This window comes from Myotis nattereri (genome assembly GCF_964212035.1).
Source record: "Myotis nattereri genome assembly, chromosome: 10".
NCBI classification, from domain to species: Eukaryota; Metazoa; Chordata; class Mammalia; order Chiroptera; family Vespertilionidae; genus Myotis; species Myotis nattereri.
Window position 1 is genome coordinate 46,140,455 of NC_138085.1, and position 21,370 is coordinate 46,161,824.

At 44.4% G+C, this 21,370-nt stretch overlaps 1 protein-coding gene across 1 annotated transcript in view; it reads left to right on the forward strand.

Annotated features, from left to right (window-relative positions):
* Positions 1 to 21,370, forward strand: part of SPRED2 (sprouty related EVH1 domain containing 2) — a 115,281-nt gene that overhangs the window by 63,059 nt on the left and 30,852 nt on the right. Inside the window, exon 2 of the mRNA XM_081100507.1 lies at positions 20,883 to 21,060. Coding sequence (XP_080956633.1) covers positions 20,883 to 21,060 — 178 coding nt within the window. The remainder of the gene's footprint in view (positions 1 to 20,882; positions 21,061 to 21,370) is intronic.

Below are 21,370 nucleotides of genomic sequence, written 5' to 3' on the forward strand. Positions count from 1 at the left end.
CTCAGTTCATGCATTAACTTTTCTAGGTGGGAGAAGAGGAGTTGGGGGGCTCGATATCAACCTTTAATTATAGCTTTCATGTGATCTGAAGGATTGCTCTGCATAATTGGGAGGCTGTGTCGCCTGTCTGACCTTCCCCGCCCCCCCTTCACTCACTAAATTTAAACAATGCCTGGCGAGTTAAGGCGCATATCTTGTTTATTTGAGTACATTAAACATTCCTCTGTGTGTTGACAGTCCATTCAGTGTCTCCTTGTATTTTTAAAAAAGATTTTCTGCATCCTGTGCATCCTACTTGTTAGGGACAGAAGCAGTACTATTTCTGCTTTTCTGGTCTGTCTGCTGTCCAGAATGTCTGGGTGAGGACAACTGCCCACAATTTTACCTAAGATTTAGCATTTTTGGAGCAGCTCCATTAATGATGATAAATTCTGTTATCACTCGGACAGCATTAAACATATGGGACTACCAAGCTGGAAAAATAGGCAGTGTTTGTTTCTCTTCCCTTTTCTTGTAAAGCCCATAATAATGTCTTGTTTTCCTTGAGGCATCTGTATTTTAAACTGTCAGTGTTAAATATATTAAATTTACTTCTTTAAATACACTTAGAATTCTGATTATCTGGAAAGTCGGTGTGAAGGGGCTTATTTGGTTCGTTTCTATTTGTTTTGTAGATTAAGGGGTATACTTTTTTTTAGAATGGTCAACTTGTTTTTGGAGGCGGGACTATCTCCAAATTTCATTAATTTTGCATTCTATAAATGAAAGCCACCTGTTATGCTGTACTGTGCTAATTATGGTAGAGGACAATAATGAGGAAGGACAGTATTTGAAATATGTGGGGGTTTTGTTAAGAATTTTCCTGCCCACATCTGTAGTGCTTATTTTTACATGTGCGTGTATACATGCATAGTGCCTATTTAATAAGGGCATTTGGTAATATTAAAAAATACTTCGGATTCAAAGTGAGAGTCCTTTTTATTCTCATTAACATTTTTTGTACGCTGTAAAAGACAGGCTACTTAAAAAAGTGTCAGCTTAAACTAAAGCCTGAATTTTGTGACCTTATAGTAAATGGGGTTCTCACTGGAAGCCACATTCTGATTGCCACCCTCAGCTCAGGGTTCACTTTGTCAAAAGTCATCTGAGCCCAACTGGTGTGGCACAGTGGTTGAGTGTCAACTTATGAATCAGGAGGTTGAAGTTTGATTCTCAGGGCACATGTCCGGGTTGTGGGCTTGATCCCCAGTGGGAGGTGTGCAGGAAGCAGCCGATGAAGTGATTCTCGCTCATCATTGATATTTCTGTCTCTCCCTCCCTACCTTCTCCTCTCTGAAATCAATAAAAATATGTATATTTTTTTAAATGTTATCAGAAAAATAGCTAATTTGCTCCAATTTTTCTGACATCTTCAGTTCCATTATATCTTTTTTTCCTTGAGCCTATAGAAAATGATTACAGGTAGCTATATGAAAACATGTCTTATTTTTTAATTTTTAAAATATATTTTTATTGATTTCAGAGAAGAAGGGAGATAGAGAGATAGAAACATCAATGATGAGAGAGAATCATTGATCGACTGCTTCCTGCACTCCCCACACTGGGGATCAAGCCTGAAACCTGAGCGTGTGCCCTGACCAGGAATCAAACCATGACCTCCTGGTTCATAGGTCAATGCTCAACCACTGAGCCACGCCGGCTGGGCGACTTCACTCTCTTCTTGTCTGCATGGTTTCTGACATGCAAGCCACTGTAATCCTCCTCCTTAATTCCTCTATGAGTAAGGTGGTTTCCCCCCTCCTTGAAAATATTTTTTAAGATTTTCCCTGTCTTTGGTTTTCTGATGCTTGAGTAGCATAGGCATAGATACCAATGAAAACATGTCTTTTAAAGTTCTTGGTTTATTGGCATTTTCTGTGAAAATGTGTTGCTTTCCTGTGATTTGTGTAGTTGAGACTAACTCAGGTCCTGCCCAGGTTATTTCAGGGCAACATAGATTTCGTTCAGCTTTGGTTACATTACGCACCCAGCGCATATTGATCACTGAGATTCAGCAATGATAATCACCCCTACAGTTGGGGCCGCCACTCCTCAGGGGCCCCTTTGCTGTTAAGCACCATGAGCCATCACTCCAGAGTGACTGCATGGTTTTTAGATTCCCCTTTTCCCTTTTGAGGCCACAGGAATACAGAGCCAGAGCCAGTACCAAGGGTCTCAGATCATTCAACTTGGAAGCGATCAATAGATATTGAGTGAGACATTGCCTACATTCAGAGCTATGTGCTGGGTAGTGTTAAATTAAGAAATTCTTACGATCCGGGCCTAGCCCTGCCCTTGTTTTAATTCCCCTTTCAGTGGGAATTTATTGTTATGGCCCCTAGATTCCTCCTGAGTTTTCTTTTATTCATAGATTTACTGGAGTCTATAATCTGGAGCCACTAATTGCTCTGTATAGAAGTGACTCTCAGCTATTCCCTTTTGGTTCTTCAACATCTAACTCTTCCTTGGATGGATGTCAAGAAAGAACTGTCCTACTCAAAAATTCGTTTGATAGTTTTGGTGGCCATGTTTTTCTGAGCTACCTTGCACAAAAGCTGTTGGTTTTTTGTTTTGTTTCATTTTCTCTCTTCCTTGAGGGGTGAGGCAGTCAGAGAGAGTGTTTGAATCCTCAAAGCTTAGAGTCCAGAATATTTTAGTGAAACAGATTAGTAAACATCAAGGATAGTTTTCCCAATCTTTGAGGTTGGAAGACCCCTCCCCGCTTTAGCATCTATAAAAAGTATATTCTAATGACTCAAAGCCGTCATGAATTCAGTAACCATTTAATAAAAACAGGTTTATTTAAAATCACCATAGGTTATCTGTCGACATTTCAAAATACTTGCATTTAGAGAGATCTGCTTAGTGAGTCCACCATCCGTTCCTGCCGTGCGGGCGGATGATTTATGGGTGCTTGGTGATCTCCCCCAGCTGGGCCTATTCATTGCCTGCTGTCCATTGCCCACTCTTCTGCTGTCCCCCCACATCCGGGGTTTATGGTCACTCTGCCTACACAGGGTTGCGATGAACAACACTTAGATAAATCTTGTAGCATTATCTGGAAATAGTCGACTTGTGTGTGTAGCTCAGAAAGGCCAGAAACAAGTACAGAACAGCCTTCCTAGGGCATGAAGCCCATTCTAAAGAACACACGAATGGGGCAGTGACCACTCTCTGATCAAACCAGCAAAGGCTTTTATTAGTCCTGAGCATTCTTCTAGGGGTGAATTTCCTGGCTGCCTGTTTGCATTGATTATCTGGGCCCAGATTGTCTTGGGATGCATGTGGGACAGTCATAGAGGTCATGCCCATCCCCAGGTGGATTCTTAATCACCAGCATTTCTTCGTGACTAATAATCACCCCAGGGAAAGGAAATGCTTCAGAGGCAGGCTGGCACTTCAGCCCTCTTAGAAAGAGCTTTTGGCTGGCATGCCAGTCTACTACCTTCCTTGCTGCACACTTTGAGAGCAGCTCCAGGAGTTAGCTGCCTCATCTTCGTAGAGCTCAGGGTGCAAGGGACCGCAACAAGATACTATCTCTTTCCAGATTTCAACCCAAGAGATGACTTTTCGTTTCCAGTGTGAATTCATACAGTTGTGAAGATTTTCAGATTGGGGGTGTCCAAGCCGGGCTGGGCTTTTTTGTGGTTTTCTTTTGAACACACGTTCCTTGTGCCCATCCAGAGGAAGAGGGGTGGCCCTGGCCCCGTGGGGCCTGCTGTTTGACTGGGCCTCTCGGATTCCGTTAAATGGAGCACAGACAGCATGTGTCATAAAGGCTGCTTGGGAAGGGGGAAGAGCAAAATTAGTGTCTGTGGGTGGGCATGTGTTCTCATCACATCGCCAAAGAACTACAGCGGGCAAAATCTGGCAGGAACTTATTCCAAAGGAAAATAAAGCGGCCCCCTTTTCTGCTTTGAAAAATATTTTAAAAAACATCACCAATCCCCATGATGAAGAAATGGAACTCTTAGAAAATCCTTGTGATTGTGTGTGTGTGTGACTCTAAAATAATCTCAAAATTGAGGTTGGAATAGAAGAAATAGAAAGAGAGTAATAAAATATTTTTAGGGGTCCTGTTGCCTCTATTGTAAAATAATAAGCATCCTATTCAAACATACTGGAATGGCAAAGGATTAGGGGAATTTTTGGAGCTAACAATTAGGGGAAAGTCTATTATGCTTACCGTGGCTTCTGTTCTTTGAGATGACTTTGTAAGAAAAGCCATTTTTATCTCAGTAAAACCCTCCACGAAGGAAATGTTTGTGCTTTTTATATATGCAGTTCGTCTGATATCCCAAGGAACAGAGCATAGGCCACATTTACATTTATATTTAAAGCACAAGATCTCCCTTCTATAGTTACCTTGAGATCTTGCAGATTTGTTCATTGTTTCTCATAGTGTAGAAGCGTGTTTCTTAGCTTAGGGGAGGGGTGTGTGTGTGTGTGTGTGTGTGTGTGTGTGTGTGTGTGTCAATGTTTATTTCTTAAGGACTACAGCAATATTCTTTTGTCAAAGCCCAAAATTTATGAATTTGGATCCTTCTTGCGTATACCCACTTCAAGTGGCCCTTTTTTGTTTCTCATATTGTCTTTTTTGCGTGTGGCCAAGTAGATGCAATTATCCTACACATAACATAAAATGTGCCATCTTGACTATTTTTAAATGTTTCAGTAAATTATTAGTGCTCACTACATGCATGCAGCGAACTCTAGAACCTTTTCATCTTGCAAAACTGAAACTCCAAATGCATAAAACAACTCCCCATATCTCCCTCTCCCCAGCCCTTCACAACCACCATTCTGCTTTCTGTTTCTGTAAGTGCGATTACTTTAGATAGCAGAGTTTCAACATGGAATCACGCAGTACTTGTCTTTTTGTGACTGGTTTATTTCACTTAGCATAACGCCCTCAAGGTTTCATCCATGTTGCAGCATACGACAGGATTTTCTTTTTCTTTTTTAAGCTGAAAATATCCTGTCATATGTATTTTCTTTATTCCTTCATCCTTTGGTGGACATTTAAGCTGTTTCCATCTCTCTCGACTGTTGTGAATAATGCCACCGTGAACATGGATGTGAAATTAATGCCTTTTGAGATAAGACTTGACTTTCAAAAAAACATCAGGTTAATTCTTTATATGTCGCCACACAAGAAAAAGTGCCATCATGTCATCACACCTTGTGTTTATCTAGCCCTTTGGGTTTACACAAGAGCTTCCATAGACCAAGTTGCTCACTGCAGGAAATGGCTGGGTATGTAGCAGTGTTCAGTTTGGGATGGCCTATTTACGGTGCCTTCAGGGGTTGTGACTTGCCTGCAGGTGAGCTTAGTCCTGAGAGGTGGCTGAAGCACACCAAGAGTGAAATGAGCTGTGGGTAGTTCCTCTTGACCAAACATTAAGACAGGGCTCTTTTATTCTTCCGATGCTAATTGGCAGCCTACAGTGACAGCATGGCTTCAGGGTAGCGTAATTGCCTCTGTTTGGCCATACAGACTGTCACTGAGCGCTTCCCTGGTGGGAGAAGTTGGTCATAGCTCCTTGGTTGTCCTGCCTTTGACAGTGGGCAGTGGTCTTAAGCCACCACTGAACACATGACCTAAAAGATAGATTGGACTTCCTGGCGTAAGCACGTTGGCGAGGGGCAGGAAGGCCCAAATTCAGCAGCTTAGCCTCCAGGGATCTCAATTTTCTGTGCATACCAAGAGTCTCGAAATCAGACAGCTTCTAGCCCTTCCACAGGCTGGTAGACTTAGTTATGTGTGGGGATAGCTTTTCCCCAGAGGCTGTCTTTGAAATCGACCTAGAAATATTCTCCTACAAATGAAACTATTTTAAGAATGTCATGTTAAACGGTGGGCAAAGCTAATAGCTAGTTGGCCTACTCATTCTCCTGACGGCCCAGCTCTTTTATGGCAGGAAAGTCACTTATGGAGGCACGTGCCCCAAGTGGATGGCTCTGTTGTGTAATAACTCAGACGGAAATGGCCCTCGGAGGTCAAATCCTGTTCCTCTCTGTAGTCGAGCACTCGCCAAGAAGGCACTGCTGCCTGATTGTCCCGGGAGCGTGAAGCTTGCCTTGTTCCTGCCCTTCTGATTGCTCGCCAGCAGTCATTGCCGCCATGAAGACAAACAGTTGTCTCGGTGACACTTGGAATTCCTAATCAATGGTGTTAATTCGGATACCATTGCCGTAATTTAGCGCGTTCCTTTTGGTTTGACTGCTGCTCACTTAGGTGTAAAGACTTCTCAATCTTATTAGTAGATGATCATCAGGTTGGCTCTTTTCAGAGCTATTCAAGATCCAGTGATGTGGAATTCCAGGGTCCCCCCAATGAAGCCTAAGCCAGGAGTTTAAGAATTCTTCCTTGCTTGCCCTTTCTCCCCCACCCCACACCCAGGTGGGGAAAACTCTTGGCCAGAGCTGAATAGAAGGGACCATTCCCACTGGAGGGGGTGGGGGAGGTTTCTCTCTCTTAAGGGGACTCTCAGTGGGCAGTAAAAACCATGTGGGAATGGAACTGTGATTCAAGTATTTTAGGAATTGATTGGACTCTCCCTGCTGCTCACCAGTTTGTTTTTACAAGAAAACTTTTGGACCCGAATTCATTTGTGTCATTAAAGCATCCTGGACCCAACGTGAAACTTGAAGTGCACAGAGTTGCTTTATCAAAGTGTCTCTCCCCATTTTTTAAATTAAGCACATGCTTCATTACCTTCTGCTCCTGAAACAGCTGTCTTTGAGTCGATTGATAGAGCATATAGATCAGTGGTTCTCAACCTTGGCTGCACATTAGAATCACCTGGGAATCTTTTTAAAATCCTGATTTCTGGGCCTCATCCTCCGGAAATTTTGTTTCTTTGTTACTAATGTTGTGGCCCCACCTCATAACAAGGAAACAGAATTTCTGGAGGATGAGGCCCAGAAATCAGGATTTTAAAAAGATTCCCAGGTGATTCTAATGTGCAGCCCAGGTTGAGAACCACTGACATAGATGAACTGTTAGGGAGAGAGGAGGCAGATGCCTCTTCTCTTCGTTGCCTGCTTTTGTCCCATAAATACATCTGGAGGATTTTCTTCTGTGTATCGCTGGAGAGAACCTCACACTTGTGGACATGTAAACCGAGTCAGAGAGCGAAGTTGGACCTATTTTACTCAAAGAATCTTATTAAACTCAATTTTCAGCATTTTCTTGTGTTTTTTTGTTTTTTTTCCAAAAACACTTTGATAGACTAGCTTCACTCCTGGGAACTTTATTGCGTAATAACACTTGCACTGAGAGAACGTATCTGTTAGTTTGTCGTGGTTTCAGGTCTTTGTGGTTTCAGGGGTTTTTTTCAATTCAAAAGATATTTTCGGTTACCATTTTACTGCTCAAAGTTTTCTGATCTGCTTTTGTAGAATATTAGTGTGGCTTCAGTTTGCTGATTCCTTTGGCACAGCTAAAGGGCTTTAAGGAGATGTTTTTTCATGTGTGTGTTTAATACAATTTTTAAAAAAAGGGCCTTAGAGCTCATTTAGCCCCTACCCTTCATTTGACCTACGAAGAGACGGAGGCTGACTAGCAGAGTCTGGGGTGCCTCAGCCGGGAGTGAGGAGATATGCTGTAGAGATTAAGTCTGCTGACTTATGGCACGACTTACACTGATGGATCCAAAATGAGGACTGCCTCTGTTCCTGGGAAACTTTGCCAAGCTGAGCAGGTCCTGCTTTTTTTTCTTCTCTTCATGTGGTTGTGTCATTAGTGATACCTCTTCATTTCTCCTTATGACTTCTTTGACAGTCGGCTGCCTATCCAGTAAATTTTAAAGGACTAATGAGAATAGCTTCTCTTATATCCTCTAAATCTGTGGTGGGGAACCTTTTTTCTGCCAAGGGCCATTTGTATATTTATAACATCATTCGCGGGCCATACAACATTATCAACTTAAAAATTAGCCTGCTGTATTTGGTCAAGCATTTAATTAACTCACCCCGAATGCCTTGGCAGGCCCAGACCCAATGATTTCGCAGGCCTTACACGGCCCTCGGACCGGATGTCCCCCACCCCTGCTCTGGATCTACTAGCTTGGATACTGGGAGCTTTGCCACAACACGGGACCCTTTAAAACAAAGTGCCAGGGCAGGGGGGTGGTTGACAGAGAGTGGAGCCTAGTCCTTTTCCTGTTCCAATGCACAAGCCCCTCCTCCAGTGTGGATTGTAACTTTTTCATCGAAGCGAGGGGTCTAGGGCACATGGTTTCTACGCTTCTTTCTAGCATAAAAGGTGTGTATCTAAACGTGTTTGGGTGGCTCTTCACTAGTCCTAATTGAAGACCTGAAGTCCACCTTAGGCCCAGCTCTATTCCAGTCTCTACCTGGTACATGAAGAGACCCAGCATTCTTCAGCGAGAACAAATGCCTGCCTGTGCTTTATTTGTTCCTCAGTGTTAGGCTTTTCATCTCTGATGGGGGAGGTCAAAGAGAGGGAACAACATTCCCTTTGGTAATTCTTGCCACTCACATCTGTTGGAATATAGGCAGGGAGGCTGGCACTACAGGCTGCCTTTCCTCCCTGTGGGCTAACTTGTCCCCTCCTTTTGTTTGAGAACAGGCCTTATTAAGGACTGGCTTGTAAAGGATTTTGTAGGTTTAGAATTTGGCATTCAGTCGTTTGGTAAAGTAATTTCCTGCCCTTTTGACCATCGTTTGCTTTGGGGATTGGGAGGGACGGCAGGTGGCAGGTGAAAATACGGGAGGCGTGTCCTGGATCGAGTGAAGAGAAATAATTGGACTGAATTTTCAGTACCGTTATCAGCATCTCCTAAGTTTACTGTTCATCTTCATTTAGAGTGGCGCACCATAAAAAAGCCTTCCATTTGGGGGTGCACAGTCACCGCTCACCAGCTCCTGTCTGCTACCAGCATTTGGCTATTATTGCTTAACCCACGGGATGTACCCCTCTATCATCCCTCTCTCCACCCCAGTCACCTTGTTACTTTTTTATGCATCGCAAAGTAAGTTACAGACATTCGTGTGCTTCTCCCTCAACACCAGCATGTGGATCATTAAGGAAGCTCTTCTTTGTTTTCTCCGATTCAATGAGAAGAAAAAAAGAGATTCTGAGGAAGTCAGGCACAGCATTTAAGGGCAGCAGTTTAAAGACCCAAGTTAGAGATGATTAACTTGAAACAAACCCCCTTGGTATTTGTTTGTGGAAGTACCCATTTTTCTATTACATTATACTTTACTGTGGAGAGAGTTGATTTTGTTCGGTAATTTATTAAATGTGTTTAGTGATTTCCGTCAGCTGATCTTTGGGTGTTTAAATGTGGATTGTAAATGCCATCGTTGGAAGGGTAAAAACAAGGAAACCTGCTTTCAAAGTAAAAAGTGGGAGAAGACGATGGGGCTCGCTCTCCAGGGACGCGTTATTTGATTTAAGCTGGTAATCCTTTGATCCTGACTAAGTATGAACTCCACTGAACTGTGGGCTTCGCAGAGCAGCAGACAATAAAGGCAAATTGTGAACCCGGGTTTCAGACCTTGGGCCTCTACCCTCCCAGACTCCCAGTCCCCACGTCACACCATGCTGTCACCCTCTGGGACAGCACCATTTTACTCTTTAAGAAGTAGATTCATTCTGTTTTGGTTTGAGCAAAAATTTCATTTTTTTAAAAAAAGTAGTTTGCTCACGTTCAGGTTGTCTGTGTTTGGGTGATTTTGGACAAAACTCAGAAGTCTCCTGTAAATGCCTTAAGTGTGAATGAAGTGTTGTAGGAAAATCTTGCCATTATTTCCTAAAATGTTTTAGCTGATCTTAAAATTCCCATGTTAACATTTAGAGAATTTGTGTATAACAGTATGATAAAACTCATGTTTTAATGCAGAGAATCATTTGCTGTTGAGTTTTAAAAAAAGTAATCTTTTCCTAAAAAAATTTTTAACTTTGTTGAGTTCCGTGGAATTGTAATTTTTTTTGTTTGTTTATTTTAAAGTTGTATTATATTTACTTTTTTTGTTGTTGTTGGAGAGCAGTATGAGCTAGTTTACTTTCCTGGATCCCAGTGTTTTAAACTAAAAGATAATGTAAAATGTATACCAGAGCCTGCTATTAAAGAACTTACCCACAGTATAGGTACTTGCTAGATGAGGGTACAGAGGTCCCAAGTGGTTGAGCAGGAAACCCACCTGGGACTTAAGGGGCCTGCGACCAGGAGCCTCTAGTTCCCCAGACCCTCGGGGTGGGTAAATTAGGATTTCTGCTGTTAATAAAAATTAGAGCAAATGGTTTTAAATTTTCAAGAAAAAAAAAATGATTGTTCCTCACTGATCGTGCATTCCCTGCAATAAACTTCAAGCCTGTCCTGCCCCAGCTCTCCAGGCGCGACCTCAGCAGGGCCTTTCTCCTCCGAGCCGGGTACATTACTCACCTCAAGAGGTTCTTGCTCAGGAAAGTTATATTGACACGGGCGAGTTGCCAAAGAGCCATTAAAACGAAATCTGTCCTAGACACAACTTCTAAAATGGCCTTTTCAGGTGCTGAAGCTAAGATTTACTTCAGCGAACGGTTCATTGTCCAGGTCAAAAACTACCCCGTGTTATGGTTTGGGGTTGCACATTAGCAGAAGAACCCTAATGCCTTTATCTTCCTTGTGCCCCAGCTCTGAGTGATCCGCCATCACGGGTATTATATATTTAGTATTCTTGTGGTTTCTGAGTTTAAGTGCTGAATTTAAATGTCGGTAGGAAGAGCATTGTTGCTTTTTTAAACCATAGCTTTGTCCTTTAAGACATTGGATATAGTAAGTAAATAAAATCAAAAGATTTTTATAAAAAGGTATTTACAAAAGAGAAAAGGATTGAGAACCATAGAAGTAAAAGCCAGTTGGACCGTTCATTTCCTGTGGAGGATGTATGCTTGTTCACCATACAGATGATAAAAGCTTAGAGGTTACATTGAAAATTGCATTTGAAACACAGTACTGTAGAGTGGAGTGAGTCTCATGTAACTTTGTAAACTTTGGGAAGGAAACCCAAAAACCAGTGTTCTATAAGGCAATTTCCAGTGGCCATCCCCACCCTTCACTCACAGTTTAGGAAGATTTGCCCCTGGAATTGGGATTCTCACCGAGGTGGGGCCGCCAGAAGCTCTGGCTCACCTCGGAGGCCTCCATGGATTTGGGAGCTGGAGGTCCTTGCTCCCAGGCTGCAGAGATGTTAGAGGGCCCCTAATCGCCTCTGGTATTTCCTCAACAGCCTCTTAAGCAGTGGTTCTCAACCTTCTGGCCCTTTAAATACAGTTCCCCATGTTGTGACCCAACCATAAGATTATTTTCGTTGCTACTTCATAACTGTAATGTTGCTACTGTTATGAATCGTAATGTAAATATCTGATGTGCAGGATGTGTCTTCGCTTCATTTCCTTTCTTTGGCCCTTAAGGGTTGCAGGACTCAGCAGCAAAGACAGGGGGGCCTGAGTGGTGAGTAGCACACTGCCCAGTACCCTCGACTTGGGACAGCCCCAAAGAGCATCCATTCCCAAAGACATGTGTGTACAGGGTGGTATCTTGGCCCCACATGGGAGAGAATGTGCCAGAATACTCAGCACACTGGCACTCTGGCTCCTATGGCCAGAGTGTAGCCATAGGAGTAAGTGTAAGGTACACTGTAGGTGTAAGGTAGCACCTGGGAGATTAGAAAATGTGTCTGTTTACAGTGCTTTGTAATTGAAAGGAAAGTATTAGAGGCACATCGCTTGCTGAATCAGCACTGGATGTTAAGCAAGGTCTGGCCATTAGTTTAGAATCATAGAATCACTCGCTTATAAAAATAGGAGTTAGCAGTAGTTATTCTAACAATATTTTTGTGTTAAAATTTCAATAGGAAAATAAAAATACCAGAGGCCACATCTAAAGAACGTTCACTTGCTAGGCTGGGTCCTAAGGAATGATTTATAAATTATTACATTTAATAATCATGCCTGTTTCAAGCACCCGTCGTGTTGGCAGTGCCTTTCACAATAATGGAGGAAGCGGCCCTTTCTCTGTGCACTAGACAGTGTGTGTGGGTGAGGAGGTCTATTTATAGGCTCCAGGGTAGCTAGGTAGCATCAACAACAAAGATGCGGGAATTAAGTGTGGCATGCGAGGATGCGCATGGGCGTGCCCCATACTTCCCCCTCGGGGTGAGGGTAGATTTTGGACCCCGAAGGCTCCAGTGACCTTGCAGTGCTACAGAATTTACTGGTTTATGGTGCAGGGCTGAAGTGGAGATTCCTAAAACATTTTTCGCAGATTCTGAGCCCAGCACATAATAAAGAAACCTACTCATACCCGCTCTGGGGCTCCTACGATATAAGCAGGACCCCTGACTTTCAGCCTAATTGACTCCTGGGTGAAGCTTACATCCCTAGCCATTGCAAGGCAAACAGCCCCAAGCACCACCACCTTTTGGGTACCAGGTTATATATTGGGATTCCATTTCTAGAAACTCGTTACCATTTTTAAAAAATGCCTAAATTATGAAGATAAAACATATAAAAGCTCTGTTGTAATCCTCTGGGAGAATGACTCTGCATGGGCAAGATGAACTGCAGCATCTCAGAAAAGCAGGGACACGATGGAGATTGGACTGCCGAGCCTGCTTTCCTCTCTCCGAGATCTGGTCACTGCCTGAGCGCCTTGGCACCGTGAGGTCAGAGCCACGGTTTTTCCCCTCCCAGGTACTGGGTAGGGCAGTTTCCAAGCCAGCTTTCTTCCTGTGTACTGCATGGCTGATTTCACAGATGTTACGTTACTGTGGGGAAGCCTTTTTCTTACATGATCTTGACCCACTTTTGAGCTTCCCCAACTCTGATATTAGGCAAACCAGTTCTCTTTATGAAGCAAATTGACATTCAGAAAATGTCTCTGCTTCTTAGTGCCTGCTCATCAGCGCCCTAGAGAGCTGGTCCCCTGCAGAAGCGGGCTTCTCCTGCCACCGTTCTCTGTAACGCCTCAGCCAGTACAAGGCCCCCACACATTTTAGTAGACATTAGCAGAGAGAACACAGTCTACCTTTAGTGGCTCACACAGAGCTGAAAAGCACGTTCCCACCATGCATGAAACTATATAAAAGCCCAGCGACCAAACAGCGGAATGACTGATCACTATGACATGCACTGCGGCGGCCAGCTGGCCCGATCTGGCCCTGATCAGCCCCCGCAACCTCCTGCGGCCCCTCCCCCTGGCCGGCCCGGCCCCCGATAGGGCCCCCCCACCCCGATCGGGCATGGGGACGCTGGCCAACCGCCAAGAGGCCTTGATCGCTGGCCAGGCCGAGGGACCCCACCCCTACATGAATTCATGCACTGGGTCTCTAGTATTATGTATAACTTTCCTTGCCTATAAACTTCAGAGTATATAAATTTCTAAAACTGGGGCAGTCAACTTAAAAAAAAATTAAGTAGTTGATGCTTAATAGTAAAACAGTCACTCACAGAACCACCACTTGCTTAAATAGAATATGACCAATATCTTTGGTTTCTCAACACACTTGATTCTGCTGAAATAAGTTTGTTGATTCTTTTTTTAAGATGGCTAGACATATATATTTCATATACCCACATACTTTATACACATAATATTTTATATATACACTAGAGGCCCAGTGCACGACATTCGTGCACGGGGTTGGGGGGTGGGGATCACTCAGCCCAGCCTGTGCCCTCTCACAGTCCAGGACCCCTCACTCCTTACCGCCCGCCTGCGGCAGAGGCAGGAGAGGCTCCCGCCACCGCTGCTGCGCTTGCCAGCCATGAGCCTGGCTTCTGGTTGAGCGGTGCTCCCCCTGTGGGAGCGCACTGACCACCAGGGGGCAGCTCCTGCATTGAGCGTCTGCCCCCTGGTGGTCAGAGAGCGTCATAGCAACCAGTTGTTCCACCAGTCAATTTGCATATTAGGATTTTATTATATAGTATATATGATTCGATGAAATCAAAGAGCCTTTAGAAATCTATAGGCATAGGAAGATGGGGTAGACAGGGTGTGAGTACAGTAAACTGTGTGCCTGGCTCCCCTGGAGGACTTGGGGTTCTTGTGACTCAGTGGGCAGCTGGGGGTTGTGCTGAGGGGAAGAAGGAGCCTAGATCTTAGCTAATCCTTCTCAAGGTCCGGTGAAGTGGGGAAGGGTAGAAAAAGAGGGCTGGGAGGAAATTAATGTAATGTTTAGCATCATGTGGAGATAAAGATGCCTGGTAATCAGATAAGGGCTGGCTGAGGAGGGGTCAGGGAAGTATTTATGGGGGATGTAAAAGTTCTAGCCTCCATCCCTGAACCGGCGAGGGGAGGGGGAGAGGACCGCTCACAGATGGCAGCTGGAATGATTTTTCTCTACAGGTGTGCCTGCGATGTGGGCTGCAGCCTCGCCTTTAGGATTCTGACTTGCACTAATAATTGCCCTGGGTTCGTTTTGGATTTTCTCCTGTTGTTAAGGGCCTGACAGCCTCCCTGCCACTCCACTCTCCTGCAGCTGAAAAAGGCAGTCAGTGGCCAGGGACCTGTTTTAATCATCAAAGTCAGCCTTTCAGCAAAAATAATCATGATGGCTACAACTTCTGTGTCAGATACTTGACCTCTATCACTGCTTTTAACCCTCTAGACTTCCCAGCAGGATAGATCCATTTCTTCTCTCTCTCTCTCTTTCCCCTTCTCTACCCCCTCCTACCCTCCCTCCCTCTCTCTCTCTCTCCAAATAAGGAAACTGAAGCTCAAAAAGAGGCTCCTTCAGCTACTGAGGGCTAACCTGTCTGACTCTCAACATCATTTACAGACAGTTGCCTCCGCACCATTTCCTACAATTCCTTTGTTTACTTCTGCAATGTGGCCCGTGCAGGGCCTGCTTTTAATCTAGGGAGACCTTAGAACATTAAGGCCTGAGATCCAAACCTTGCCTTGCCACTGTAGAATGAGTACTCCCCTGACTCCCCCGACTCGCCCCACCTAAAAAAAAATTAGCTTTGAAATTGTTCTTTCTGCTTTAGGATAGCACCTACCTCTTCTGTATGTTGAGCAATCACAGAACAAGACCTGTTTTTACAAATAAAGTCACACATGGCAACACAAAACTTTTTCCTTAAAGAAACCACATTTAAATGGCAGATCCCCAGTCCAATTTGTAAGAATCAATTTTACTCAAAATGCATCTAAAGCAGTGGCTCCCAATGTGGAGCCCATGCCCCACAGGGGGGCAATTTGAGAATGAGTTATTAACGGAATCTTTGGCATCTGCATTTCTTATGGTTCTAGAGGCCTCATATACAGTATATATATATATATATATATATATATATATATATATGCCTAATATTCAAAGTGTCCCCTCTGGAGTTCGACCAACTGGGAGTTCAATCACTCGCTGTGGCATGCGCAGACCACCAGGGGGCGGCGCGGAATGAAGGGAGGCCCAGGCCGGGAGGGGAAGGGAGGCTCTGGCTGGCAGCCGCTAGGAACCCTATCCATGCACAAATTTCATGCACTGGGCCTCTAGTATAAATATATGTCGTGACATATTTATGCATTTCAGTTCTCTGTAATACGTTGTGAAAATTTATTTGCCATTTTTTCATATCACTTCATATTATTATTTTTTAACAACTTCTTAGTGATTTCTTCCTCAGTACTTCAACTGTCCTTTCGTTCTTTTATTTTCCTTTTATGGATGCCATGTTGTTTGGAAGCTTGTTTAGACCAAGTTAATGGTCTTTTAGGCTTCCTCCACATAAATAGGGGCTCACTTTTTGAAGAATAAGAATGATATGGCACGGAGGGGGCATCAGGATTTTAGAGATGCCTTGGTGGGGCGTGGCCAAAAAAAGGTTGGGAACCACTGATCTAAAGAACATGGTATTGTTTGGATGGTGGGAGTCAAACACCATTTGCACGGACGTTGATTCTACGGGGCAGTTTAGCTCAAATTCGGACACGAGGGCTCCGTTCAGTTGGTATCTGGACACACGCCTGGAGCATCATCAGGTCCTGAATCAGTTACACTAGTTTGGCCGTTGAAACTTTCAGAAGCATATTTGTTGTTGTTATTTTTAACAAAAATAACATTATTTTGTAAAATTTCTGAGGCTCACTAGCAGCATGTTCCTTGTGCACGTTAGAACACTAACCTACCTTTGCCCTTCCTGCTCCCCTCCTCCCCCCAGCCACCCCCACATCTGGTTTAAACATGTTGTTTAATTCTTTCCAGAAGGAGGGGAGGGAAGGTGGGAAGGGAGTTTTCCTCCCTATACCTTCTGGTAGGAGAGTTCACTGTCGTGTCTGTTCTGGGTGGGGGGAGATGCCTGAGTAACGTAAATACACCACGGCTAGGAAGCAGCTGGCACGCAGCCATGCAGCTGGATTACCCAGACAGCCTTCGCAGCTTTCAGTGCAGCACTTTATCCCCCACCTCATTTTAAACAGCCAGATGCCTCGGTTAATGCTGGCTGTCGGAGCTGTTACCAGAGAAGACGGGAGTGGGGGGTGGACTTCTGTCCTCCCAGCCCCATCACACGCAGCCCCTCACAGAGAAGACGTCCGCCCTCAGGAAGGGGCGTGAGATGAATCAAGGCAGGAAGGAGGATGCTGCCGACCCAAAAGCAAAGGCCCAAATTAGCGCCTGTGGCCGGGACGCCAAGGGGTGGGGCATTTTTAAAAATCTCTAATAAATGAATACTTTTTGGAAATAAGTTTATGACACGAGCATAAGCAATACAAACTTCCTTTTTCATACTTAATCCACTCGAAAGGAGACCAGTACACAGCTGCAACACCAGAACAGTGAAAGCATGTCTCCGTAAGAGGTGTGTGGAGTTTCAGTTATTCCCCTTGGCCTTTCCCATCAGGATGAGCCCACAGCGCACTTACCGGAGAGTTGAAAAGCTGAGTTTCATACCACAGCTTTTACACATCCTGGGACCCCTTCCTTTTTCTAGAGAAGATGAGGTATTGGAGGAAAAAAAGATATTCTCAAGATGTTTGTATGCAACTAATCTAAACAAATGTAAAAAAATGTTCTTAATCTCTATGATCTAAAGGAATATGCATGTGGGATCCTAAAATAGATTAATGATGTGATTTTTTTAAAATTCAGTTTGTTTGTTTATTTATTTATAAATACCTTTTTATTGATTTCAGAGAGGAAGGGAGGAGAGATAGAAACATAAATGATGAGAGAGCATCATTGATTGGCTGCCTCCTGCATGCCCCCCACTGGGGACCGAGCCCACAACCTGGGCAGAATCTAACCGGAGACTCTTCAGTCCACAGGCCGATGCTCTATCCACTGAGCCAAACCGGCCAGGGCCAGTTTTCCTGTTTAATGAAGAGGAAATCTTTACCTGATCCCAATTAAATTATTATGGCTCATAAGCAAAAGGGTATTGAACACTTCATGTCTTCTCAGGAATTCTGTTAGCTACAAATTATTTTTTTAAACCTGTTGCTAAATATTGTGTATTTAACCCAATCACTGTACCACCTACTACATGTAAGACACCGTTCTAGGCTCTAGGGATATAGAGCCTAGAACAAAAGGGGCAAAGCCCCTGCTCTCATGGGGAGTTTACATTCTAGTTGGGGAAGGTGGACAAACAAATAGGCCCAGGGTCGACTTAGCAGCATGTAGAAAGACAAAGCAGGGTGAGAAGATTGAAGAGGAGTTCACGGTACTGTATATAAAGTGGACAGAGAAGTCTTCTATGATGAAATTAACCTTGGGAATGAACCTAGTTTGTGTGGGGAGAAGGGGGAAATGGCATTTTAAGCATGTGCAAAGGCCCTGAAGTAGGAATGTGCTTCATGTGGAGGGCCCTCAAGGACAGTGGAACTAATGTGGAATGAGCAAGGAGGAGAGTGGTAGATAAGTGCTAGATTTTTTACGTTTACTCAGAGTAATAATAAAGAAATGTTGCAGGGTTGGTTTGAGTCGAGTGTCATACTCTGAGTCACCTGTCTATTTTCTTAGAAAGTTGGGCATGTGTGGAAGTAAGGAGGCCAGTTAGGGGGCTACTGCAATAGTCTGAGAGGTGGTGACAGCTGGGCTCAGGGCAGAGTTGAGGGAGGTAGTAAAATGTGGGTTCTGGATATGTGTCAAAGGGAGAACCTCCTGGATAGGAAGGTGTTGGGAATCACGATTTCAACCTGCTGATTGATGTGCCTACTAGATACCCGAGCAGAGAAATCATAGGCGGTTGGTTTTACTGTTCTGAAGCTTAGAGAAGAGGTCTGGACAGAAACCTGAATTTGGCCACTGTTGGCACATGGACAGAACTGACGTTGCAGCTGTTGACCCTGGCTTGGACCGTGGACGGTTTAGCCAGTTACCGAAGGAGAGGCAGAGAGTCCGCGTCCAGAGTCATCGGCGTGCTGGTGGGCATAGGTGCAGGGCCTTTTCTGATGGTGTCTATTTTCTCACTGAAATTAAAGCGAGCTCATCCATCATCTGAGAGGGAGGTGGTAGGAGGACACGTGAAGTGATCTTGGGGACAGACTTGGGGAATGTAGCAGATCCTGGGTGGCTCTTTAGGACCCATGGAGGTTAGTGCTTATGACTTTCACCCTAGAACTATAAGTTAAACAGAGTGGGGGGTTTTCCTCTAACCATATTCAGCAGCCTGGGTGGGAGCATGGAGTTGAGTAGATGGTGGGATTTCCCCTGAGTTGGGGTTTCGCCAGGCAATTACAATGAAGAGAGAAGAAATGCGTTAAGGTTTTGTGCAAAAGAGTTGGGTAGAGAATCAAGTAAGAGCATAAGGGGGTGGGAAGTGGGGTTGGGGGGGTCATAACACTAGATTGTGACCCCAGTGGGTGCAGTTACTGAAGTTGTGGGAGTGAGGGAGGGAGCTTGCAAATTCGGGAGGTGGTGGCTGGAGGGCAGGATGGTTCGAATTGAGGTCATGGAAGTTGTACAGCTGTTGTTGAAGGTTAAGGCTGTGACTCGGCATGGGTGGGAGAGGTTGGGTGGGAGACCAGGTCACAGGAGCAGAAGATTTCCAGAAACTGAGGGGCCAAGAAATCGGAAGGATCCTTTGGGTGAATAATGAAATTAGAAAGAATCATGACGGGGATCATGGTGGGGAGATGGAGGGACAACGAGTGTTTTCAAGGAATGCGGGGGAGTGACCCCGAGGTCTGAAGATTGAAGAGGGGTAGTGGGGACATGGTCAGACTCGGGAGCTTCAGAGGAGCTGGGGAGAGGGCCACTGGCCTGCAGCAGCGGTGAGAAAGCAGCCCAGTGTGTGCGGGCCGAGGCTCAGCCCAGAGCACCTGTGCCTTGAGGTTAAGAAAGTGAAAGGAGCTTACATGAGGTACCCAGAGTAGAATGGTGGCTGCCAGGGGCTGGGGAGAAGAGAGAACGGGCAGTTAGTGAGTATGGATTTTTAGTCTGGGGAGATAAAAGAAGTTCTGGAGGTGGGTGATGGGGATGATTGCAGAACAATGTGAATGTGCTTAATTCAATGCCATGGAATTGGACACTTAAAATGGTAAATTTTACTTTATGTATATTTTACCACCAAAAAAAAGTCTGAGGAAGGGGGATAAGAAGGTAAGGGGTGGGGTGTCAGACCTTGATTCTGATGGGCACAGGGGGAAGGGAGCTGGGTCACAGTAGAGGGTAAGCTCTCTAGGGAACCAGGGAATCTAGGTGGCTTTGTCTTTGGGTGAGTAAGGGGATCAGGGACGTGGGGCAGAGGGACTGTCCAAATGGTCTCCAGCAGCTTGCAGACTGCGTGGCCAGGCTCAGCGCCGGGCCCGGAAGGCGGAGGGAGGGGGTTCTGTGTTACTCTGCATCTTTGTTCCCTGGAATCTGGCACAGTGCCTGGCGTACAGAAGACGGGGATATATGTTTGAATGAGTAAAAAATGAATTCTTTCCAAAGAAAGAGAGCAGCAAGTGAGATTTAATGGCCTTGCTGAAAATCCAAATAAATTTCCCGCAAAGTGACAGAAGAATGAAAAGAAGCTAGAGTTGGTCTCTGGAGAAGAAAGAGGATGTTTGGCAACTGTGCAAAAGAACTTAATGTGAAATTGAAATTTAGACTGGAAAAATAGAATCAAGAGGTTACACACGTGTAAAGGGCACTTAAATTGAAATATTTCCCACCTATATGTGATTGTATAGTGAATTTGTGAATTGGAAAAGGATTCTCCTATTGTTATGCTAAATCAGAGGATTATTAGTTTTATAAAATGTTAAACCTTGGCATTATAAACTAAGTTTTAATGGTTGAAACCATAATATCCTTTTAAGTTAATAGATTTGTCTTTCCTAACGTATGATACCAAACTATAGAGATCACCTCATTTGTGTGGGTTTGTTTTTTTTAATGTTTTTATTGATTTTTTTTTTTAAGAGAGAGAAGAAGGTAGAGGGAGAGAGAGATAGAAACATCAATGATGAGAGAGAATCATCGATTGGCTGCCTCCTGCACACCCACTTCTGGAGATCAAGCCGGAAACCTAGGCATGTGCCCTGACCTGGAATTGAACCCCAATCTCTTGGTTCCTTGGTTGACACTCAACCACTGAGCCACACCAGCCGGGCCAGCTCATTTGTTTTATTAATATTTACCACCCAGAAATTGGACATACATCTTAAAAAACTCACAAATATTTTTAGTTTCCGGGCATCTTTTTTTAAAATGTACTTTTATATTGAGTTAATTAAAGTTTTGGTTTTTCTCTGAAAGTTGAGATGGCTGCCTTTGAAGGTTGCTGCCAGGCATAGGTTTACCGTCGATGAGTCCAGCAAATGCTGGCATCTTGCTTTGTGAAACGTGTCCTGCAACTGCCAGACCATTGTCATGCCCCATTCTTCTTGTTGTCGTTTTAGTGACAGCTATATTGTGCGTGTCAAGGCTGTGGTTATGACCAGAGATGACTCCAGCGGGGGATGGTTCCCACAGGAAGGAGGCGGGATCAGTCGCGTGGGGGTCTGTAAGGTCATGCACCCCGAAGGCAATGGACGAAGCGGCTTTCTCATCCATGGTGAACGGCAGAAAGACAAACTGGTAATGGCAGCCGGGGGGTGCGGGGGTTAAATCAGCAATGACTGATTTCTTTGCCTTAAATCACAGCACTCTTCCCGTAGGATATTTCTTCCCTTCTTTCTCTGACCCCAAACTCTTATGAAAGCTTCCAAAGTTATAAGTCTGGAGCTGGTGCCAAGTTACAAAAACACAACCCTGGCTTTCTAGCAAAGTCACTTTTACACACACCGTATGACTCGGATGCTGTCACTGTAACAAGATATTCAAAACAGAAGTGGGTTCTTTATTATGAATCAGATTGTAGTGAGCTGTGAAGTCAGACTTTTTAAAA